The sequence below is a fragment of the Aspergillus tanneri genome (assembly GCF_003426965.1).
Source record: "Aspergillus tanneri strain NIH1004 chromosome Unknown AapTan_2_pilon_pilon_pilon, whole genome shotgun sequence".
NCBI lineage: Eukaryota > Fungi > Ascomycota > Eurotiomycetes > Eurotiales > Aspergillaceae > Aspergillus > Aspergillus tanneri.
This window is the reverse complement of record NW_022984629.1, coordinates 1,431,052-1,455,564: the sequence shown is the minus strand read 5'-3', so window position 1 is coordinate 1,455,564 and position 24,513 is coordinate 1,431,052. Positions and strand designations below refer to the sequence as shown.

The window sequence follows — 24,513 nt, the reverse complement described above, 5'->3', positions numbered from 1 at the left end:
TGATATCGGGGAACACTTACTGTGGCTGCGGAACTTGTCGGAGTCCCATGATTGGCCCTACGCCTGATTGTGGGATGACCGCCCTAGCCACAACGGCATGTGACGTTGTGGCTCTGGCTGCAATAAGCGCGGAGACACAGACAACTTGAGATTACCACCTTTCCAACCATTCGATCGCAAAGGGCCGCACGAATCGGGGAATATTTCAGGTCCCCAGTGCCCTACGATAACGGCCCAACGATCTTGCGATGAGGATCATTTCGTTCTTTGTATTTTCTTTCATGCGCACTTGACCGAAAGCCCCTCAGAATGTCCAGGCCCAGCGCTTCCGTGAACATGGCCGAACACCCCGAAATCCAATCCGCTTTGCGAGAGCTGGACAAGGAATTGGAGGTATGACAGAACGGCATTGCCCACATCTGATGCCTGGACGCTAAAGGTCATTTGACTAACGATTTCTGCTCTACATAGGAGGGCGACATTACGGAGAAAGGGTAAGTGACCTTTTATTCAGATCGGTAGAAGAGGCAAAGCGTCGGGATGGATAGTGTGAAGCAGGATAAATGCCAGCTTTAGTTTAACCTGCAAATAAGCCATTGTCTACCGCGCTATCTCCGCGGGTTACTGTGTCTAACTGGACGAAAGGTATCAAAAACGACGCACCCTTATCCTATCCCAGTTCTTTGGGCCTAACATGGCCCTCGATTTCAATACTTCCAGCACAGGGGCCCCATCTTCAACTTTTTCCAGCGCAAGCAATGTTCCACAAGCAGTTCTTAATGTCCGACCGCCAACGGCGGAGTCTACCGGTCAAGATTTGAATTCACAATCGCCCCTCCCTAGTGATCGTGGTAATCTGCAGGGCAGCGGAAGCTTCGATCACGATCGGAGGGTGAGTCAGGTGTCCACTGATTGTGATAGCGCATATCTTCAGAGTCTTGATCGATTTCCGTCGTCCCCCTCTTACGACTCTCTTTTCCTCCCGAAACCACAACCAGCCGCTGCCGGACTGGAGGACTCCAGGACTGCAACGCTCATGAGCCAAAATTATGCGTTCAACCCTGGCATCCAACATGATAACATGGAGGAATCTACTGGGGGTTATGAAGATTATGAGGACAATGACATAACACCAGGCATAGTCACACAACAGTCGACCATGCTCGACTCTCAACAAGGATACTTCTCAGACTTTGCAGGGCAGCAGCAAGATGATTATAGAGATAGCTATGGTGGTGGCGACGGTGGGTTTCATCGGTATTCTCAGTCGGATACATTCTCGCCAACTGCAAACATGGCGCCACCACTGATCCCTGCTTCAGAGCTTCCTCATGGTCCAACTATCAACCATCTGACTCCCTTAGAACCTCGTGAGATTCCGTTCGCTGTCAATGACCCACATGATAAGAATACGCCAATGTCTAACTTTGACAACCTCCCTACTGTTCTGCGATACCGTGCTCGGGTGCATGCGAAACAGGCCGCTTACTGGGTGTTAGATCAAAAAGGCAAGGAAATTGCCTCCATAACTTGGGATAAGCTTGCAAGCCGTGCCGAGAAGGTGGCACAGGTCATCCGTGATAAAAGTAACCTTTACCGTGGTGACCGCGTGGCTTTGATTTATCGAGACTCCGAGATCATTGAATTTGCCGTCGCTCTTATGGGCTGTTTCATCGCCGGGGTTGTCGCTGTCCCAATCAATAGCTTGGAGGACTATCAGAGCCTTAATTTGGTTCTTACTTCAACCCAAGCACATCTTGCGCTGACGACCGAGAACAATCTTAAGAACTTCCAAAGGGATATTACCACGCAGAAACTCAATTGGCCGAGAGGAGTGGAGTGGTGGAAGACCAACGAATTTGGCAGTTACCATCCGAAGAGGAAAGATGATACGCCACCCTTGGTTGTCCCAGACTTAGCCTATATTGAGTTTGCACGAGCTCCCACAGGCGACTTGCGTGGTGTCGTCATGAGCCATCGAACTATTATGCACCAAATGGCTTGTTTGAGTGCGGTGGTCTCGACTGTTCCTAATTCTTCAGGTTCTTCCAGACCGCGTGGCGAAACCCTCATTAGCTATCTGGATCCTAGGCAAGGCATCGGCATGATCCTAGGTATTCTTCTTACAGTATATGGCGGCCACACTTCAGTTTGGCTTGAAGATCGAGCAGTCGAAACTCCAGGACTTTATGCCCATTTGATCACGAAATACAGAGCGACACTCATGGCTGCAGACTATCCTGGATTAAAGATCGCTGCCTACAACTACCAGCAAGACCCCATGGCTACTCGACATTACAAAAAGAACTCCGAGCCCAATTTTGGGAGTGTAAAGCTTTGCCTAATAGACTCTCTCACGGTCGACGCTGAGTTCCACGAAATTCTCGCGGATAGGTGGCTAAGGCCCATGAGAAACCCCAGAGCTAGAGAGATTGTTGCTCCAATGCTATGTTTACCGGAACATGGTGGTATGGTAATCAGCGTCCGAGATTGGCTTGGCGGTGAAGAACGTATGGGTTGTCCTTTGACCCATGAAATGGATCCAAATGAGCGCGAGGATTCGAAGAAAGAGGAAAAGCAATCTGAAAAGTCTCACAATAGTGGATTCGGAAGCAGTCTCTTGGGGGGTGGGTCACTGGCACCCGCCCCCAAGGAGCACTCAAAGAATGAGCTTGGAGAGGTACTCCTTGACAAAGAATCTCTGAAAAGCAACGAGGTCGTAGTCTTGGCTATGGGTGAGGATGCTAGAAAGTTTGCTGGGACCATCCCAAATGCTGTGCGCGTCGGTTCGTTCGGGTTCCCTATCCCAGATGCAACTCTTGCTGTTGTGGACCCTGAGACCAATCTATTATGCACCCCCAATGTGATTGGCGAGATTTGGGTTGACTCTCCCTCTCTCTCTGGAGGATTCTGGGCATTACCAAAACATACAGATGCAATCTTCCATGCACGACCTTACAAGTTTGAAGATGCCAATCCAACTCCTGTTTTAGTCGAGCCAGAGTTTTTGCGAACTGGCCTTCTTGGCTGTGTGATTGAGGGAAAGGTATTTGTGCTGGGCCTTTATGAGGACCGTCTTCGCCAGAAAGTTGAGTGGGTCGAGCATGGACAGGAGAATGCTGAACATCGTTATTTCTTTGTCCAACATTTGATCGTCAGTATATTGAAGAACGTGCCTAAGATACATGACTGCACCGCCTTCGATGTTTTTGTCAACGAAGAGCATCTCCCGATTGTTGTTCTAGAATCCTATGCAGCATCAACAGCACCCACGACCTCGGGTGGTCCTCCACGGCAGTTGGATTCCGTTCTTCTCGAATCACTGGCAGAGAGGTGTATGGAGGTGTTATATCAAGAACACCATCTGCGGGTCTACTGCGTCCTACTCACTGCTCCCAATACTCTTCCTCGTGTTACCAAAAACGGGAGACAAGAGATTGGTAATATGCTTTGTCGCAAAGACTTTGATGCCGGTGCCCTGCCTTGTGTGCACGTCAAGTTTGGCGTTGAGAGGTCGGTAATGAATCTTCCAGTGGGCGTCGACCCGGTTGGGGGCATCTGGTCTCCCCTGGCCTTAATGTCGAGACAGGAGATGCTTGCTATTCAGGAGAAGCAGTATTCGGGTGTGGATTATCGTGAAGTGGTCATGGATGATCGTACGTCCACGCCCTTAAACAACTTCTCAACTATTGTAGACGTTCTCCAATGGCGTGTATCTCGACAAGCGGAGGAGCTGGCCTTCTGCTCTATTGACGGCCGTGGAAAGGAAGGGAAAGGCATTACATGGAAGAAATTCGACTTGAAAGTTTCTGCCGTTGCGACCTACCTACGAAACAAAGTCAAGGTCCGCCCAGGCGATCACTTGGTTTTAATGTATACCCACTCGGAAGACTATGTCTACGCAGTTCATGCCTGCTTCTGTCTAGGGGTGGTTGTGATCCCATTGCCACCTATAGATCAAAACCGCCTTTCAGAAGATGCGCCTGCTTTTCTGCATGTCATCAATGATTTCCATGTGAAGGCGATCATTGTCAACAGCGATGTAGACCATGTTATGCGACAAAAGCTTGTTTCACAGCACATCAAGCAATCTGCCCAGGTCCTTCGGATAGGTGTCCCGGCTATTTACAATACCACCAAGCCCTCAAAGCAGTCTCATGGCTGCCGGGAAATGGGCTATACGGCAAAGGACACATGGCTGCAAAACAAGCACCCTGCTTTGATCTGGACGTATTGGACGCCCGATCAAAGAAGGATATCCGTCCACATCGGCCATGATACGATCATGGGGATGTGCAAAGTGCAAAAGGAGACCTGCCAGATGACCAGTTCGAGACCAGTACTAGGTAGTGTGCGTAGCACTCTAGGCCTCGGCTTCCTTCACACATGCTTGATGGGAATATATGCCGGTAAATCAACGAAAATGCACCTAGAATGTTCATCTTTGGCTGACAGAGTATCTAGGGGCACCGACATACCTTGTATCACCTGTTGATTTTGCGCAAAATCCTATGACACTCTTCGTCGCTCTTTCGCGGTATAAAATCAAGGATACTTATGCCACTAGCCAGATGTTGGACTATGCCATGACTGCAATGGCCGCAAAAGGCTTCCAGCTCCAAGAACTCAAGAACTTGATGATTTCCGCCGAGGGGCGACCACGTGTCGATATTTGTGAGTTACCTAACTCCTTTGCATAGTGAAAGGTATTCTCTAACTTAAACGCTGCAGATCAAAAGGTCCGCTTGCATTTTGCTTCGGCTAGTTTGGACCGCACCGCAATCAATATTGTGTATTCTCACGTTCTCAATCCCATGGTTGCTACGAGATCATATATGTGCATTGAGCCAGTCGAACTCTGGCTTGATCTTCGATCTTTACGCCGCGGGCTCGTCTATCCCGTAGACCCAGATACGGACCCCACAGCCCTTGGTGTCCAAGATTCTGGAATGGTCCCAGTAAATACTCAAATAGCGATAGTGAACCCAGAGACTTGCACCTTATGCCATGTTGGAGAATATGGAGAGATCTGGGTCCAGTCTGATGCTTGTGCCAAATCATTCTATGGCTCTAAACAGGAATTCGATCAGGAGCGTTTCAATGGCCGAATAATGGACGGAGATCCCAGTGTTGCTTACGTGCGAACGGGTGATCTGGGCTTCCTCCATTCAGTTACCCGACCGATTGGACCGGGAGGTCAGCCGGTAGAAATGCAGGTACTGTTTGTGCTTGGAGGAATTGGGGAAACTTTTGAAGTCAATGGACTCAATCACTTTCCTATGGATATTGAGAACTCCGTTGAAAGATGCCACCGAAATATCGTATCCGGTGGATGGTGAGTAGCCAATCCTGTACATGTGGTCTTGTGTGTATCTATTAATGCTGTTGCCACAGTGCTGTCTTTCAAGCGGGTGGTCTGATCGTCGTCGTCGTTGAGGTAACAAGAAAGGCTTATTTGGCATCTCTCGTGCCCGTTATAGTTGACTCCATCCTCAATGAGCACCAAGTCGTTGCTGACATCGTGGCCTTCGTTTCGCAAGGAGACTTCCCTCGGTCTCGCTTAGGTGAGAAGCAGCGTGGTAAGGTTCTGGCAACCTGGATTACCAGAAAGCTGCGAACGATTGCCCAATTTAGCATTCGTGACATGGAGGGATCTGAGAACCCCTATGCGGACGGGCCACAGCATCGCGTCAGCAGAAGCTCTAAGCCAGGAAGCGTGATGGGCAATAGCACTCGACGATCTACTGTGGTTCCGGAGAATGACGTGCCCGCTGTTCCTCGGTCCCCTGCTCCAGCACTAGCAGAACATCCGGAGGTAACCATTGACTCGTACCAGGCCGTTCAGGACCCGGGTGATGGATCGATGCTCAACAGTCCCATTGCCGTGCCTGAATCGGCGCCCTCTATTCCGCAGATCGCGGAACCAATGCGGCCAGCAACCTCTTCCAGCACGGGAAACGTACCAACGCCAAATGATGTTCCCGTAGCAATCGGAAATCCGGATTTCGGCTTCGATTTCGGTGATTTCGCCCACTCAACCTCTACGGCGCCTCCATTGGCCGGATCCAACGGCCCTGTTGCTGTGACTGAAGCTCTACCTTACAGGCCTGCCACGGAGCAAGGATCAATTTCTGGCCAACAGCAATCTAGTGCAAAGCCACGACCGTTCTCGTACGAGCAGCCACTGGACGATGTCACTGGAGGATGGCCCCAAGAAGCTTTGATGTACCAGTCGACACTGGGAACAGATGATACGCATGGCCAGAGTGGAAATAGCTACAATACGAGTAGCGAAACGATGAAGCAAGGTCATTATGGTTATTGAAAAAGAAGGGCGCATATCCATTTTCTTCAACAGATCTAAATCTCCTATATAGCCGCTTGTTATGTGGGTCAAATCATTGGCAGGTTACTCTCGCATCATGTTTGGCTATCGTATGTGTTTAGAGTGCATTCCCCCTTTTCATTTTACTATTGTCTTGACTTATCCCCAAATTCTTTGTTTTGTTCTTGCATTTGGCATGTTTTTGTTGATTCCCTTGGTTTCACTCTGCATTACACATTACCCATCCATTGCACTACCCTGCCTGCTATTTGAATCCCATTTCTACTGTCTTGTCTGTCTTCTTACCATTCCCTATAATGAACGAACGACATGTTATTGTCTGTACATACCCCCATCCAAAGCATGCGTGTAATTAGAAAATCACAAACCCATTATTGTCATTCTAGAGCTTTTTTTCCCCTTCCCTGGAAAGGTTTGTTTGGGTTATCGCATCTTAAGAGATCTATCCCATATTGGGTTCGTTGCTTAGATGGTGGATATATATCCGAGGAATGAATCTTATATTTATTTTTTGAAAGTCTTCAAGGGAGTACAGATGGTATTACACAAACAATTTACACGGAAATAGACCTACTAACTGATTTAGTTATGTACTTGTGGAACTATATATATCCTAGAAATAATTGTTGGTTGAGCCAGAACAACATGACTTGGAAATCATTTATTTTCTCAATTATTATTAACGAATAAATAAAGATTCTTGTATCCTGTCATTCTGTACATGTGTGATTTTAATTATTCCAGAATTTTTGGCCCTTTTTTATAATCTGTTAAATTCTGAAGCCTGTTCTCTCAACTCCCTTCCACAAAGATGCCATCAAAATATAAACTCCTATAATACCAGAAAAAAAAAAGGATCCAGAATTTTTGCTACACTTCTTGTCATCTACATATTCTCAGCTTGTTGCGTCAGTGCTTCCACATTGACCCTGGGTGCGGCACTGCCGTTGGTGGCCTTGGCTGCAAGAATAGCTGGCTCGTTGGCAGAGTGCAGATCGTCCAGAGCTTTCAGGTCTTCGGCAGTGAGGTCATTAGAGCGATGGGGACGGAATGGTGCAGGGGATCCGGCGCGGCTGGTGAGGAACTGTGGAGCGGAGGTCATTAGTGGAGGGAGCACACAAATGGGCTCGGATCGAATTGATCCCGAGAAGATTCAGGAACTTACAGAGCTAGCAGCACTCAACAAGGCGATCAAGCTGGCTTGGACCACATCCTGGTGGATACCGACACCCCAGACCTGTTCCTTGCTGCCGGCCGCAGTGCACTGAATATACGTTGCGGCCTTCACGTCTTTACCCAAACCGATTGAGTGTTCCTTGTAGTCAACGACATCGAGATCGATGCCCAACTTGGACAAAGCGTGGGCCAGGGAGGAAATAGCACCAGCGCCCACACCTGTGATGGCGTGCTGGATACCGTCGATCTCGACGATACCGGTAAAGCGACGCCTGAGGTTCCTGGTGTTGAGCGCTTTGCCGGGCTCTGGCGGTGCAGGGGAGGTCGATCGATCCGCAGTAATGTTGTAGTCGACCAGGTTGAAGCGGGGGTTTGATTTGAGGTGGTATGCCTCTTCGAAGAGACTGACGATTTCGCTGGAGCGTAGCTCCCGGTTGGCTTCTTCTGTCCGCTTCTGGACGACCTTGCTGAACTCGACTTGGAGGGCGCGTGGGAGATCCAGCTCCAAACTGCGCAAGATAACCCAAGCAGCACCGCCCTTGCCGCTCTGAGAGTTGACACGGATAACAGCCTCGTAGGTCCTTCCAATATCCTGAGGATCCAGGGGAAGGTAGGGGATCTCCCATTGGGCCTCGTCCGTAACTCCGGTATCTTCCCGCACCTTGAATCCCTTCTTGATAGCGTCCTGGTGGCTACCACTGAAGGCGCAGACAACCAGCTGGCCACCGTAAGGCCAGCGCTCATTAACAGGAATCTTGTTGCTTTCTTCAACCACCTTGATAACGGAATTAATATCCGAAAAGTCTACCTTGGGGCTGATACCCTGTGTGTATAGGTTGAGTGCCAGAGTCACCAGATCTACATTTCCGGTTCTCTCGCCATTTCCGAACAAGGTTCCTTCGACACGCTGTGCACCGGCCATCTGAGCCAACTCAGCCGCTGCGACGGCGCAACCGCGGTCGTTGTGAGGGTGTACGGATACCACATACTTCTCCCTCTCCGATACGTGTCGGCAGAAGTATTCGATCTGATCAGCGAACACGTTGGGAGTCGACATTTCAACGGTGGCTGGCAGGTTGAAGATGATGGGGTCCTCCTCGGTCGGCCCCCAAGCCTCCTTGACCGCCTCGCAGACCTGTGCGGCGAATTCGGGCTCGGTATCAGAGAAGGTCTCGGGGGAGAATTCAAAATGCCACTGGGTACCAGCGGTCGAGGGGTCATCCTTGGTGATGGAGCGAGCGTACTTGGTACAGCGGACGGCCATTTCCAAACTCTTCTGCTTGTCCATGTTGAAAACGATGCGACGAAAGCATGGGCTGGTAGCTAGGTATATGTGCAGGATAGCTTTCTTGGCTCCCTTGAGGGAGTCGACTGTGCGACGGATGAGATCCTCACGACAGGGGGACAGAACCTGTAGCCAAACATCATCCGGGGTGAGTCCGGGAGTCTCGACAAGGCGGCGGGTGAAGTCAAAATCCGTCTGAGAGGCCGAAGGGAAGGAAACCTCGATCTCCTTATACCCGATATCTACCAACATATTGAAGAAGCGAAGCTTTTGCTCACAATCCTAGATTGTAGACGAAGTGGTGAGCACGGAGAAATTGCAGCGTGCTGGGAAGCAGAGCATCTTACCATGGGATCCGGCAAGCTCTGATTGCCATCTCTTAGATCGGTGGCCAGCCACCGAGGGGGCTTTTCGATGACTTTATCGGGCCATTGACGATCAGGAAGACGAAGTGGTTTGAACGGCTTGTACTTCGTCGAGGGATCTTTGAGCCTTCACGCAAGAACAACGGTTAGCGGGGCGGTGGCACGATAACGGGGAAGCAAGGAGGGGCAATCACGGGGAAGGGCCTTACATAGGCATGGTAAGGATGGTGGGGGGATCCACAGGAAGACAGGCGACGAGGGGAGGGGGAGAGGAAAAGATGGGGGAGAATACTGCCTCTCTGCGACTGAGAATGGATTGGGATGCAAGATGGACGAAAGGAGAGTGAAGAATAGGAATGTGAGCTACTGCCAGTATTTAAGATGAAGAACAAATGGAAGTGACTCAATGAGCATGATTTCACTTTTTCTTTGCGGCCGACAGCGGACGCCGTTGCGGCACCTGATTTGGTACCAGTACTTGGCCCGACCCGACATGATAGGCCAAAAGGCACGCTTGTGCATGTACAGCTACCATTCGGACAGGGCAGATATTTCGGTGGCAGCACCAGTCACATTGGTCCAATTACGCATCAGAGGAGAGTGACAGAAGAGCGATGACAATGCAGATCTTCGGCACTCGCTACTGACGTCCAAAGGTCGCCGACTGAACGTCATGTTAAACAGTAATTCAACCTTGGTGCATTCGCCGACACCGGAGCCCTGGCTGCCACAGCCGGTGCACGAGTGCCATGCCGCGCCGACGGTAGCCGAGAAAATGGGCCTACATGGATTCTGATCGAACATTGTGATGATTCAACAAGTTCTATCCCTCTCTCTATCTATCTACACAGTACATGCAAGTGAAATGCTCCACATCAGTTCCTCTTCTTCTCGTTCTTCTTACCGCCCTTTTTACTCATCGACTTCCCTTGTTTCGGTCCCTCTCGGACAGCCTTGCCCTTCTTCCACCCAGCATTTCCTTCTAGTCGCTGCCGAGTGTCATCAAGCCGTTTCTTGTCCTTGTTGCTAAGCCTCTGCTTGTCCTTCTTCTTCCCTGACTCCGGTCCATTGAGTTGCGTTGCCCCCAATTTGCGCGCCGCCTGCTTGTCCCGTTCGCTTTCGAACCATGTCCGCTTCGGCCGCGACATTATTTCTGCTCCGTGCTTCATTATGTTTTCGCCCTTTTTCACCTGCATCTCCGCCTGTGCGAGCTGCTTTTCCATCTTCTCCTCGGCAAGCACGGCATCAATCTCATCCTCCATTGCCTCAGCCTTTGCAGCCCAGTCGTCGGCAACGGCAGGGTCAACCACCCGACTGGCCACCTTGGCGCCTTGTGCTTTGCTGGCTTTCACGGCCACCTTTACCACCTTGCGGTCCGGTTCGGCAGCAATTGTGCATGCCCGGCCCGAACGACCGGCACGGGCCGTTCGTCCCACGCGATGCAGGTAGATCTCATGACTCTGCGGCGCTTCGTAGTTGATGACCGTCTCGACTCCCTTGATATCGAGACCACGTGACGCCAGATCGGTGGCCAGTAGGAAAGCCACCTTTCCATCACGGAAATTCTCCACGCTTGTAATACGCTGTAGTGGATTCTCGTCAGCTACTGTAGACCTGAATCAGGGGGCCGTACGATGACAGTGGGGGTTTACCTGTTCCTGGCTCATGCTACCGTGGAGCTCGGCCGCTTTGAGCCCAAGTAGTCCAAAAACGATCCGAACGCGATGCGCCTCGCGCTTCTGTCGGAAGAATACAATGACTCGCCCGGTATAGATCTCCTTGCACAGATAGAGCAAATATCCCAATCGCTTATCTTCCCGTCCTGGTCGTAGTCGCACGAATTCTTGAACGAGGTTCGCAGCGGTATTCTTTTTGGAGTCGGCCATGAGGCGTACAGGTCGGTTGAGTCCGACTCGGATGAGTTTATCCACCGTATCGGTCATGGTCGCCGAAAACAACATTGTCTGCCGAGATTTGGGAATGGTCGTCAGTATTTCATTAAGTTCGTCTGCAAATCCATCCTCCAACATCCTATCGGCCTCGTCCAAAACCAAAATCTCGAGGGTATCAACGGTGAAGCTAGCCGAGTTGCGCATATGGTCGATGAAACGACCGGGGGTAGCGATAATCACATCGGGACGTTTCTTCAAGATATTCTCCTGCTCTCGGAGGCTGAAACCACCGACCAGCTGACAGAAGGTGATATCGGTGTAGGTGGCTAGTTTCGTAGCCACATTGTAACACTGCACAGCCAATTCACGGGTAGGCATTAGAATGGCAACACGGCTAGTGGGCATCTTTCGTGGACGAAAGAGCAAACGCTCCAGGATGGGGACAACGAAGGCAGCTGTCTTTCCGGAACCGGTAACAGCGCTACCAACGATGTCCTTACCAAGGAGGGCCATGGGGATAGTCTTCCGTTGGATGGGAGTCGGGTTAGTGAAGTTGACGGAGGCCAAACCACGCAGGATTGGTCGAGAGAGGTTGAACTCTTGGAACGATGTTTTCGATACGTCCATCGAGGACTGCTCATTAGTTTTCTCTTCCGGGGCAAAGAAAGCCTTGCGCTTCTCCTGTTCCTCGGCATCCACCTCAGAGTCATTATCTGAGACGTCGTCCGGGTGATTGACGGGAGTTGCAACAGAATCATTATCAGAGGCAGCCTCATCGTCATCATCTTCCTCATCCTCGTCGCCTTCGCCCTCTTTGTCATCACCGCTACCTGACTCTTCTCCTCCGGACTCCTCGCTTTCCCCTTCGCCATCAGCTCCCATACCAAATCCATCCTCGGCTAGTAGCTCGTCATCCTTGAAGTCAACCGACATTCCCCCATCCGATTCGTCTTCCTCACCTTCGCTCTCGCTCTCAGGTTCCTTTTTCTTCTGCTTCTTTTGCGCCTGGGTCTCTTTCTTCTCCTTTCGCCGAGAAATAATATCATCAATATCCACTCCTTTCTTATCCCCGTTCTTGGTTGCACTCTCACGAGCATCACCGGTAGCCCATCCATCGAAACCTTCGGTGACTGTATTCGCAACACCACCCACATCAAATTCGAAATCCGGATTCAGTACGCCATCATCGTCGCCGCCACTCTCTTCTTCCTCGGACTCTTCCTCCTCGGGCTCTTCCTCCAGCTTCTCCTCCTTATTCGACTTGCCGTTCTTCAATTGCTTCTTTTGTTGTTTCTGTTTCTTGTTCTTTCCAGACGTAGTCTCCGCTGCTTCCCTCTTGCGCTTCTTCGCACCGGCTAATGTTGTGTCTTCATCACCGTTCTCGTTAATGTTCTCGAAGTTATCATTTTCGTCGTCAGAGATAGTAAGCACGAAATCATCGTCATCTCTAGAGCTTCGCTTTTTGGCTGCTGATCTGGGAGCCATATTTAGCGAGTCTATCAAGCAATTGATGGTGTCCCCGTTTAGGTCTCTTCGAAAAAATTTTTATACGAAAAATGGATCCCAAGAGATGAGAAAACTAAATGAACAAGAAAACCCTCGTGAAATTTCCTCCTAGCAGTCTCCCGCAGCTGTTTCTTCATGTACTTCGGCGAAGAGAAAAGCGAAAAAAAAGTTCAAACTGCGGAGGCGGTGAAGAATTACCAGGCAGAAATAAATCGGAGAGTATTCTAGTGGGCTTAATTGGTGGAACCGTGCCATAAGGATCCGTTCTTGATTAATTCAGTCTAGCCTAAACTGTACTTCAATCACTGCAGAAAGCAAGAGACTCCCTCACCCAGATCATTTGTCGTCATCAGGTGCTTCTTTTTTTTTTTTTTTTTTTTTTTTTCCTTGCCTACTTTCTCATTTGAATACTGTAACTATATGAAAAAGGAGGTCAAGAGATGCAAAATCCTTAGTGGAAATAGAAAAGGGAAAGAAATACGGAAGCCAATTATCATCGGACCCTCCACATACAAAAGAGAATGCTTCTAGAAAGCACCGAGATCTGGACTGGGAAGTTGCTCAGTCAGCTCATGAAAGGACTTTCCGTGACAGCCAGATGGCAGTCCTTTATCATACTATGCTTTGTATACCAAATTCCTACTCTCAAGATGCCGTATGTGCAAAACTAGTTCCGATAAGATCGTTCCTTCGAGTCATTATGGCGAACTTAGTACTCGAATCGGCTGCTTGGATTGTATCCGATATTGCGGACGAGGTAACTGACGTCGAGGCTAGTAAAATTTAGCCAACTTAATCAATACGGGATGACAAACAGAAAACAATAATAAAAGAACTTACAAATGGTCGAATTTGACCCTCGCTCCTTGCAGCACACCCTGCTCTTCGAACTCATATTTTTGAGCTAACCAGTCCATGACCCATTGGTATTTAGTGCGTTCCTCATTTCGATAGCTAAGGGTAAAGATAAGACGAGCAAGTCGGCGACGGCCTCCCGACTGGTATCTAGGTCGATCCTCAAAACTGGAGTCGAAAATATACCCAAATTTGGGAATGTAGGTAGGATCGCACACTTCCAAGAGCTTGTCGGTGAGACATCTTCCAATGCCCCGACATCGGTTGTCGGGTCTGACAAAAACCTTAAGCTCCGCTGTGTATCGACCGCTGGTTTTGTCGCCCATGAAATCAGTTGCCAAAGCATAGCCTACGACCTTCTCTGCGGTATCATCCCGGACTGTACCGGTTCTGCGCTCAGCAGCAACTACGAAGGGTAGGTTCTGATCTCTGGAGTCATTGATCCACTGGCGAACGTCTCCCGCCTCGCAGTCTTTAATGTCAGTACTAACAGTCGAATTGCTAGCATACCAATTGATAATCCGAAGAAGCTCCGGGACGTCGTGAAGTTCGACGGGCCGGAGATAGATGTTCGCTTTAGGCGAGTGAGGACTCCGCTCCAGTGGCATATTCATGGCTTGGATGTAAGCCTGCCGGTTAATCTCCCTACGAGTTCGTTCTTCTGCCTCTTGCTTTCTGACATGCATCACCCAGTTGTGGCAATATCCCTCCGCGGTCTCATGAGAGTGACGAAGTATTGTTTCATCTTCCTTGTCGTGGCAGGTCCGATGGTCGTCCAAGTCGGGAATAAACATGGTACGTACGCCATCTGCATGCGCAGTTCCATCGAAAAAGGCCTGGTGATAAATATCAACATGGCAGCAAGTCTGTGTTGTACCGTCAAGCCATCGGCGAAACCAATCGCGAAACGCCTCCAAGCTCGAGTAGGCGCGAGGACGATATTCCCAATCAGCATAGATGGCATCAGACCATTTGTTGTCAGGGCGCAGTGTCGTTTCAGTATTACCGATAGTGGTCGTGGGCTGAAGACCATGTTGTGCCAGCTGATCTCGAATACGCTCCTGTTCAGGAGTCGGATTCGATGAGAAGTACAGCTCCCCATCTTTTATTATCGGAAAGATGTCAGGGTTCTGGATGTACGCTTCCCACTGGACTACGGACTTATCGGGACCAGGTTCGATTGTTTCGTTGGAAGACAGGCCCACCGAAGAAGGGAAGTTCGGTTCTTCATTAACGGTATTCCCCGCAAGACGACGCTTTGTGATAATCTGGTAGAATTCCGAGTTTGGATCAGTTCCTGGTCCATCTCTGCATTTGATGAGAGCGTCTGGGTTCGCCGTGGGAAAGTCCAGGTCTTTGAAGCGATTCAAATGTGCCTGGCAAACGATTTGCTCTCGGAGTCGCTGCAATTCCTCCAAAGCATCTTGTTTCGCCTTGTCTGGGGGTTTGGAATAACTGCCATCTACTGGCCGTTTGCTAGACTCCCCCCCATTTGCTGCGTGGTTGCTGTTTGTGGCTTGGATCCTCGATCGCTTGTGCTTCATAGAGACTTTGGGGCTCTCAAATCTTTTGTGGAGTTTCTGCTCGTAAAAGCGCTGAGGGAACTCAGCTTGGCTTTGGGGTTTTTTGTTTTCTCGAAATCTGTTCCCACGCGCAAGCATGATCTCATCCGAATCAGTATCAGACATTTTGACGTCACTGGCTGCCTTTTGCTCTATTGAATCATCAGCTAGTCCTATCGCAAATTTTGAAATCCGTCTCAGTACGGGTTCTTACGGCGCGAGGGCGTGTTCTGTGCGATATTCGAAGATGGAGCTTCAGGAGATGCAGGTCTGATTTCTTCCCTCAACTTGGAAAGCTTCGATACAGAAGTGGCCAGTTGGGTCTTGGACAAAGAAGACTGAGGTACTCCTGCAGGTTGTTGTTTGGATTCACTGCGCCCAGAGGTGGTGTGACTAGTGGGAAATCGCCTGGGAAATCGCAGTGATGGTTTTCTTAAGTGGGGTGCAATGTAAAGAGCAATCGACGGTCCACCCAACCTCACACGAGGCCTTGTAGGTGGTGTAGGTTGGATATGTGAATTCACTTTCTGACTCGCCTCGTTGTCCTCGGGTAAGTTTGATTTCGAAGCCAAAGGTTTCACTGGGTTGGGTTGGGAGATAGAACTCCAATGGCTTGGGTTTATGGCAGGCAGTTTCACGCTAGCGGTCACTCTGACATCTGTTTCCATAGTCGATCGTTCAGGCTCTGGCACATCTGGGTCCTGCATTGTGGCAAGTGCTTTGTTCAATGCTATCCCTGGGGAATAATTTCTGGAGAGACCACTGGTATTACTGGAAGATGCAGACCTGTAGTTATAGGGAAAATTGGTTTGAGTGTATAGGTATTCCTTTGCAGCTTTTAATCTGTTCCAAAGATCAGAGCTATCAGGTAGGCTTAAAGTGCTCGATGTTGCCATGCCTATTTGCAACGTAGGAGTTTAACCCGGTTAATGTGAACGTCCTGCCCTATTTGCATGTGAGCGACCATACCATCCACACTTAGTATGTCTGGATAGGTTTACCTAAGAACAAATAAAGGCATATGGGTTGCAGACAGGAGAACAGAAGAAATAGGTATAAAGAGACAAGAGAAAAAAGAGTTCTATTATGGTGGGCAGACGGATAGATAATCCTAGGTTTTAGACTGTTTCTGCCTGCCTTCCATAAATTCAAAACAGCTTAAGGTCCGTGAATGCCTTGAATTTGATATTTGGCCGCCACATCATATCCAGTAGCGAAAGCAATAAACAGTTAACGGGGCCATTTTATATTCTGCATGCCAATTATTTAGCAGTATTATAGCCTAGATCCCGATATATGTTTGCGTACTAAGGATCAAACTGTGACCTATTGGCGTTCTGTGTGAGGTGCGCTTTCTTAGCGGGAGAGATATCGGCGTCTCCCAGTATAGAACTGCGCAGTGGGTTCTTACCCTTCCATATCACAGCCAACCACATCTCGTGAACACTCCACAAGCAAAAATGCTCTCGATCCTGAGAAAGGCTCGCCTCAAGGATAAGGAGCTAAGAATTTTGATGCTGTACATTCCCTAGAAATTATATGACGTTGGGAGACCCACAGGCTGACCGCAATTCGACTTCAGTGGCCTGGACAATGCTGGCAAGACGACGATCGTTAAGCAGGTTATGAACGAGGACGTCACCACAGTGAGTCCTACCTTAGGTTTTATCATCAAAACTATAGATTTTCAAGGGTATTGTCCAATTTATAAATCAATGCCGTGGCTCACATTGAATTAAATGCTGACGCAAGCGCAGATATCGACTGAATATTTGTAGGGTCATCTACAGGTGTCGTTACAGTTCCACGCTAATGTCTAGATACCAGGGGACGTGGGAGGGCAAAAAACTCTTCGATCGTACTGGAAAAACTATTTCGAAAAAACCGATACATTGGTCTGGGTTGTGGATGCGACGGACCGTCTAAGAGTCGACGACTGTCGCGATGAGCTTGCTGGGCTCCTCCTGGAGGATGTACGCTTTGCTAGCCCCACCCGATGAAAAGTTCTGTCGAGGATTCCGGGCTAACTGTGTACTTTCTGCAGCGACTTATGGGCGCGAGTCTTTTGGTCTTTTTAAATAAAACTGATATTGAAGGGTGCATGACGCAAAACGAAGTTCGGCAGGTGAGATTTTATTTTTATTTTATTTTTTTGGTTTTTTGTTTTCCTGGTTGTCTCCAATACCCGCCGGGGGTCAGCTTTGGTATGCTGAAGCTCTGCGACCACTGACTCTTTATAGCGACTTTGCTTGGATTCAATAAAAACGCATAAATGGACTATTTTACCTTGCAGTGCAATGACAGGAAAAAATCTCAACGAAGGATTGGAATGGGTCGTACAAGATGCGAAGGACAGACTCTTCCTCTATTAAGTATGGCGATTTTATGTAGTTTGTACATAACTGATGGTCAATAACAATGCAATATGACAAGCGATCTTATATAACTATGCTATCTGATGTCTGAATTTATATAAGAAGCTCTTAATGGTCTCATTCACTTCATTTATTAGACCTCGTACTTTTATTTTTTTTTTTTTTTTTTTTTTTTTTTTTTTTTTTTTTTTTTTTTTTTTTTTTTTTTTTTTTGCAAATCAGAAACAATTATACAGAGCAGCCATGTTCCTCTCTCTCAAGAAAAAAAAGTTTGTCCCTATCTTTCGATGATACAACTTTAATAAGCTTCTACCTCAGTAAGGCATGCCTTGTTCTGGCCTTTAACGATATCCCAATTGTCAGCCATTGCAGACAGTGAGGGGCTATTTTAAGTATATTCAAGGCAAATATGGAGCAACAAACGGAGGATACTAATAAGTAGAGATATATTCCCTCCAAATAATACTAGTAGAACATGGCAGGTGTAAGATAATGTGCAGGAGGTAAAGAGGACAATGATTGGCAACCTATAATCCCAAAAACTAAGGAATAGTGAATGCAAATATCCTTAGCTATAACTCTACTTGTCATCCTTTCGTATCCAGTCCATTAACGAACATGTGTGGTGTACCAATCAGCGAAAAAAATTTTAGTTTTGTGACTGAGGTTGACACTAACGGGATATTTTCCATACGCAACCTACAGACACTTTGGCAAGTGAACTGTAACGTCAGATATTGTTTCTTCTTCGAAGGTCCTTACTCGAATATATATGCCATCCACCGCTGTACTCCAAAGAGGCTAGCTTCCTTAGAGATTCATTGGTACAAGGGGGAGCCTCTCAGGTCGCCACACATGGTCATGTCTTACATATACATGGGGGTGTGATTGAGAAATCTTGGCGATTTTCTTGTCGTCTAGTTGGATATTGTTTAACGAACAGGCTTCAGTATCCTTTATGGTTGACTGGTCTGAGATGTGAAGATATGTCACTATTCGAGGTCTAGGTGGATAAACATCCACACTCTACACTCGACTGTGACAGTGAGGGCCTTGTTCGGAGCATACGTCACTCTTGTTTTTGGTAGCTTGGAAGCGATCGAGTGGTGGCTGTGCTCCGAGGGACTTCGTACAGAGGCCATGTCACTGACAGTGAGTGATGATAATTCGTGGTTCTATGTGGAGCCGGATCACCTGATCCATGGTTCAGCCGCACATGGATGCCCGAGGCAGGAAAATCATAATAAACGATGGCGAATTGCTCTGTCCTGGACAAAGTTGCTCTTCATTCTGCTAATCAACTAGATCGGTTTAGTTTGGCCTAGTTTAGTACCAGCCTACGTAGGGCAAGTAAGGCAGATCATTAATTATTGCCATTATTCCGATTATTACGGCTCTATTATCCTTCGGCTCCACTGGCGGCGAACTCGGCCCAAGGTTTAAGGCGGAGAATCCCAGCAGGATCTCGACGTGTTTCTTGATCCTCCATTGCTTGCAAGGGACACTTTAGTTGGTCTCGGCAATCTACAACGACACCTACAACTTCGTAGTCGTAGTTGTCTGTTAGTACCTACTGCCGGGCGATCTTCAATTGTTACAATCATTGCCCCTCGTTAGGTTCTCGCCAAATTCAATCCCCACAGTTCTTGGTGCTTGTTTGTTTTTGGGTTGTGTTTGGTTGATACTTGCTTCGCCCTGTTTCGCTTTCTTATTCTCACATCATTTTTCTTTTTTTCCCATTTCTTCTGTTTCTTTACTTGAGCCCTCCTTTGTTTCTTTTCTTTTTTTTCTTTTTCTTTCCCTTTTTCCGATTTGTGACAGGTCAAGTGCCAAGGGAGCCATGACTTCCACATCCAATACCGAGGGCACTGAAGATGTTAATGATTTCCTCCTTCGCATCCGGGAACTAGGAGAAAAGCGTGACAAGGAGGACGAAGAACGCACGAAGAAGTTGGAGGAAGAAATCTTGAAAGGGCGACGGGAAAGACAGGCGAGAAGAGCTGGTATTGTGGCCTCCCTTGTGTTTGTGTTCTTCCCGGTCGCGGTTGTCATAACTCAACGGACAGCTGCGCTCGTCCAAGAGATGCAGTACCAGAAGCTGATCTTGCCTCTTCTTTGGGAATCAATGTAGAGCGGGCCCGGTCGATTTCTCCGACGAAGGACTCCCCTCTGTCGGATCCCGCTCGCTTTAGCATGCCACCTGCCACTTCTAGCCAGCGAGTGATCGATCCGCCAGAACAACTCGAGCCAACTTGTTACGCACCTGAACGTGAGACTACACCTAAATCGTATTACCTCCGGGACGACGAATCAGTTACTACTGCTGGTAGCCGAAGAGGGTCGAGGGTAGAAGGAAACGAAATCGACACGTCCCCGAGGACATCTCCTTTGCGGAGTAGAGCTGGGACCTTATCCTGGCAGCAACGGCCGACATCGCGAGATCTTGGTAGTAGTAGGTCTTTCTTTTCTGGTTCCTCTGCTCGCGAAAACCGCTGGAGGGCGATGTCCACGACTTCAAATGACGAACCTGTGACGCCTCAGAGTCCGAGTGCGCGGTCTCCCTCGGCTAAAGAAACTCCATCGTTAAACCGAGCAGAACGTAACCTCCCTTCTCCAACGTGCATGAAAACTACGGAAGATGGCCTGCATGAAACCTCCTTGGATTTGAACACCGAAGAGCCAAGGCCCGATAAGGAAAGCAATACAGAACCGGAAAAGGAAACCAACCTTCAAGACATTCCTGAATCTCGGTCACGGTCGCCATCAAGAGCAAGCTCGATATTCGCAGACAGCACTGTGAGCCATCGATACTCAAGTGTATCTTCCATGTCGACGGCAACTGGTCTTGGCTCTCCAGTTCCTTTATCGAGCGCACAGAAATTGGAGCCTCCGAAAGTCGAGCAATCTCCAGAGGATCAGACGACGTCCCCTATCTTGCCCAGGCGACTCTCTCCTGAGCGTTCAACGTCGCCAACGAAGGGTCTCGGAGGCTTTGTCCAAAGTGCCATGATGAAACGATCGGATAGTGTTTCAAAACGGTGGAGCGCTCAGCTCCCGTCGGGACTTGCACGGGGAAACACAATCGCCGGCAGTCGCAATAGTTTTGCCGCGTTTAGTAGTAGGGATTGTTTCTCTACTATGTCGGCCTCTAGACTGAGCAGGGAAGGCCCCCTATTACCGACCCACCGACCGAGCTCTAGCCACAGCGAAGCAACAGTCGTTCATAACACAAAGGACAACGAGCGCCAGGTGATGCCTTCTGGGCCCAGCAGTAACTTCAATACGCTGTCAGATGAAAGCCCCAGTAGGCTGCCTCTCGCCCTTAACAGTAATTCTTCCATTACATTGGACAGTGAACGCCCAGCCACGCCTCCTCTTTCCGGTGGCAGTAACACTACACGGCCTATCGAATCACCCGGCAGACCTCCCCTTTCTGTTCATGCACGATCTACTATTTCGGTTGGAAATGATGTAGGTTCAGAGACGGGCTCGCAGCTTCCCACAAGCCCTGCGGTTTCGAGAACTATAGATCCTAAGCGATGGAGTCCAACCAAATCTACCTGGTTGGAGAGCGCGCTGAATAGGCCAGAGTCTCCAAGACACAAAAAGCAACCTTCACAACAACTGTCTTGGACTAGAGATCGGCAATCAAAGGGTAGTGTCGATTTGGGCCGGAAGAATAGCTTCAAGGAAGTTACTCCCGTAGGTCTAATGCGGACTACTGCTCCTGGTGGTCATTCAAAGAGTTCAAGTGTCTCCGGAATCCCTGACATCTTCACTTCTCAGGACTCCAATGAGTCTAAAGATGAGCCAGAAAACAATAAAGCTTCAGAGACTCAAGATAGCAACGCATCTGCTGGGGACAAAACTTCGAGCACTTCTACAGATGTAGGTGTCGAACTGCAAAGCACAGAGGATGATTCCACCAAACGCTCACAAGCACCACCGTCCCTTCTCCTCACCCAGAAAAGGGTTGATTCGCCTCTCTCGTCTCCTCACGTCCCTCTGCTGAACAGACCGAAACCTAAATCTCCTGTAATAGATTTCCGAGCCAACCTCCGACGACGAGAGGTTGTCAAAGATGAGTCACGCAAGGAAGAGCCGGAATTCAAGAATATCTTTGGAAAGCTGAAGAAAACGGAGACTTCAAATTATGTCGCGCCCGACAAGCTCAAGGAAAACATACTGAGAGGCAAAGCGTCACTCAGCACGACCGGCGGACCAAAGAAATCGCAACGGGTTGACGAGCTGAAAGAAAGTATTTTGAAACAGAAGGAAGCCATGAAAGCGGGCGGGGGCTCGTTGAGACGGAATACTGCCGGGGAATTGGACGCTCCTCCCACTGCTGTGCCAGAAGCCATCGCAAAACGGAAGAATTTGACCAAGTCCAGCAGTGTCAATAATGATCTCTCCCTAGATACACCAACTTCGCCTTCCCCCGAAGAATCTGAGACGCCGCAGATTTCACAAGATACTCAACCCTCACCCCTACCCTTTCAAGAGCAAATGGACTGGGATAGATATCCCGTTACGCAAGTTGCAACTGCGGAAGAACCAAAGCCTGATACAAATTATACTCAAACCGAGACTGCGGAACCTGGGCCTTTCAACAGCGAAAAGAACGACCAAAGCGCGGGGGATCGAGTGGAAAACAAAATTGACAAATCGATATTGGATAAAAACCAGGAAATTTCAGGAGAGAAAGCCATCAAACCGGTGCGTGCTTTGCCATCGGACACTGTTGCGGAGGCAATAAATACGCCCGCTGCGAATGAAGACCCCTCTGCTAAAGGTAAACTTGCAGGGCGAATAAATCCTGCCTTAGCGGGCCTCTTATCTCGAGGTCCACCCGTTGCAGTGAATGGGTCGGGGAAAACGCTCCCAACGAATGCCTCTAAAGAGAATGGTACAGACTTGTCTAAGCATACCGCGCCACTTACGCATGCAACAAAAAACCGTGCGAGAGGCCCGAAGAGGCGACTACCGAAGGCTACCACAACAAAGGCTCCAGAGTCTAACCCCGAAGACAATATAAAACCTCAGGAAGAGTCCCCCCAGCCCTCTATTAGTAGCAAGGGCCCAGAAGCCAGCAGTTCTTCGTATTCCAGCGGCTGGCCACTTCCTGATGGAGACATTGCTACGCCAATTTCTTCAGAAAAAGGGTTGACTCAGCTTTCACCCTCAACCATGAACAAGCCCACGGAATTTAAAAGGACTATTCCAAGCACGTGTGAAAGAGACATTAAGACAAAATCTGAGGGCCACGACTCAGACACTTCTCCGAGATTAAATAAATGCATTCCATACCTCCAAAAAACACCTGTCGAAAACCTGGACAGTCTGGAAGGCTCTCCGTCAAGCAGACCAACTCCCCCGTCGAAATCTACCGCCCCCTCGACGCCCATTGTCGGTCAGGCGCGAGGCTCGCAGATCCAATACTCGTCACCATCCCCATCCCCTTTGAGGACAAGCTTCAAAGAAAACCAGATCTACCCACCGCCATCCCCTTACCGGAAGACGACTAGTGGCATTGGATTTCCCTGGTCAAAGGACTCATCCCCGCGAGACAAAGCCTTGCCATCGCCCCCTGTTCCCCCCAAGAATAACCAACCCGCTGATCAGCTTTCGTCACCGAGATCTTCGGCCTCACTTGTTCCCCAGGCCGGTGAATCGTTGGAGGCTATTTCCGCTTTCTTCAAGACGTTCCCGAGCTCCAGCAACCGTGTGGACATTGACCCGCAGTTAATGCTAGAAAGTAAACCTGACAACCAGAAAATCAGGACACTGAAGAAGCAGATGTGGGAGATCACAGGAGACGGCAAGCGACAGGATCTTCCAGTACACCAAGAATACATTCTCTATGAGGGGAGCATGTATTTGTGTGTACACTTGTTCGAAGCAGACGGCAGCATACGGTCTGAAACATATCTTTGGTGCGGTGATGATGTTTCCGACTCCGCAATCGACGATGCGCAGGCGTTTTCACGGAAGGTGGCCAGGGAAAATGGCTGCAAGCTTGAAATCATCAAGCAGGGCAAGGAAACCTCCCGCTTTATCCAAGCCCTTGGTGGCATACTCATCACACGCCGTGGTTCCAGCTCCCGGTCCAGTTCTTCTGCAATTTTTATGCTCTGCGGACGGAAGCATCTGGGCCAGATGGTATTCGACGAGGTGGATTTCTCGCGCCGTAACCTGTGCACGGGCTATCCTTTTGTGATTTCTGCCATGTTTGGCAAACTGTATCTGTGGAAGGGCAAAGGCAGTACTGCGGAAGAGATCGGAGCAGCCCGTCTCATTGGCATGGACCTTGGCCTCACTGGCGAGTTCGAAGAGGTGGGTGAGGGAGAAGAACCCGAAAGTTTTTTCGAGGTGTTCCCTCCATATGCGGAAACCGGTGATTACATGGACGCGCACTATTGGCGGCTGAAGCCCAACCATGACCATTTTCGCCTACGGCTCCTCCGTGTAGACCACGAGCTTGGCCAGCGATCAGGATTCTGGTTACGGCGATCAGGCTCGTCGTCGCCCGTGATCCGACCCAACGATACAGTCCAGGAAGTTGAGCCTTTCCGTCAGAAAGATATCACTGGGAAAGGAATCTTCGTTCTCGACGTCTTCTTTGAGATCTACGTGTAAGTGCTTCCTCTATCGAGATTGTCTTGATTTTCGTAGCCAACTAACTCTTGGTGTAGAATTGTTGGTGAACAGGCATCGAATCGACCAGCTGAGTTTGCCTCCGCCGTGGTCTTTGCCCACGAATATGGCATCCTTGCTGCATCCCTCCAGGATCGACCATTCATCCCTAAGAGTTATGTCTCGGTTGGAGGACTCCCGGATTCCTGTCGCAGTGCGTTCCGTAAATGGGAACCACGTTTACCGTCGACACCTCCTCCACGAGTCTTTCCTTTAAATGCTGCTATTGAAGCCATTCGAACTTGAGCCATTCATTTTGATCATTCGGTTATCTCGTTCTTCATAATTTTTTTTAATTGTCAATAGATTAAATGCATCTGGATTGTGCATATAGCTGGCTTGTACAGAGATGGTGGTCAATAAGGACCAACGACAGGATGGAACAGGAAAGAAGCATGATCCAAGGAGCCTTGAGATAGAGCGAATATCTACTGCATGTCTCACTGGAGTTTTTTCTT

At 49.0% G+C, this 24,513-nt stretch overlaps 4 protein-coding genes across 4 annotated transcripts; 3 read left to right on the top strand and 1 right to left on the bottom strand.

Annotated features, from left to right (window-relative positions):
• Positions 1 to 309: 309 nt before the first annotated feature.
• On the top strand, positions 310 to 6,325 carry ATNIH1004_000447 (putative AMP binding domain protein; the record flags this gene model as incomplete). The annotated part of the gene is made up of 6 exons (XM_033565161.1): positions 310 to 393; positions 472 to 494; positions 646 to 4,409; positions 4,465 to 4,674; positions 4,732 to 5,335; positions 5,395 to 6,325. 6 exons carry the CDS (start codon positions 310 to 312, stop codon positions 6,323 to 6,325), a joined length of 5,616 nt encoding a protein of 1,871 aa, XP_033430918.1.
• Positions 6,326 to 7,232: 907 nt separating this feature from the next.
• Positions 7,233 to 15,694, bottom strand: DRS1 (nucleolar DEAD-box protein required for synthesis of 60S ribosomal subunit; the record flags this gene model as incomplete). The annotated part of the gene is made up of 8 exons (XM_033565160.1): positions 7,233 to 7,430; positions 7,512 to 9,089; positions 9,155 to 9,299; positions 9,821 to 9,836; positions 10,077 to 10,755; positions 10,825 to 12,538; positions 13,411 to 15,139; positions 15,202 to 15,694. The coding sequence occupies 8 exons, from the start codon at positions 15,692 to 15,694 to the stop codon at positions 7,233 to 7,235; spliced, it is 6,552 nt and encodes a 2,183-aa protein (XP_033430917.1).
• Positions 15,695 to 16,447: 753 nt separating this feature from the next.
• Positions 16,448 to 16,987, top strand: ARL2 (ADP-ribosylation factor-like protein 2; the record flags this gene model as incomplete). Its single annotated transcript, XM_033565159.1, has 4 exons — positions 16,448 to 16,506; positions 16,570 to 16,680; positions 16,745 to 16,761; positions 16,815 to 16,987. 4 exons carry the CDS (start codon positions 16,448 to 16,450, stop codon positions 16,985 to 16,987), a joined length of 360 nt encoding a protein of 119 aa, XP_033430916.1.
• Positions 16,988 to 19,202: 2,215 nt separating this feature from the next.
• Positions 19,203 to 24,301, top strand: ATNIH1004_000444 (putative gelsolin repeat protein; the record flags this gene model as incomplete). Its single annotated transcript, XM_033565158.1, has 3 exons — positions 19,203 to 19,365; positions 19,494 to 23,994; positions 24,055 to 24,301. The coding sequence occupies 3 exons, from the start codon at positions 19,203 to 19,205 to the stop codon at positions 24,299 to 24,301; spliced, it is 4,911 nt and encodes a 1,636-aa protein (XP_033430915.1).
• Between the last annotated feature and the right edge of the window lie 212 nt (positions 24,302 to 24,513).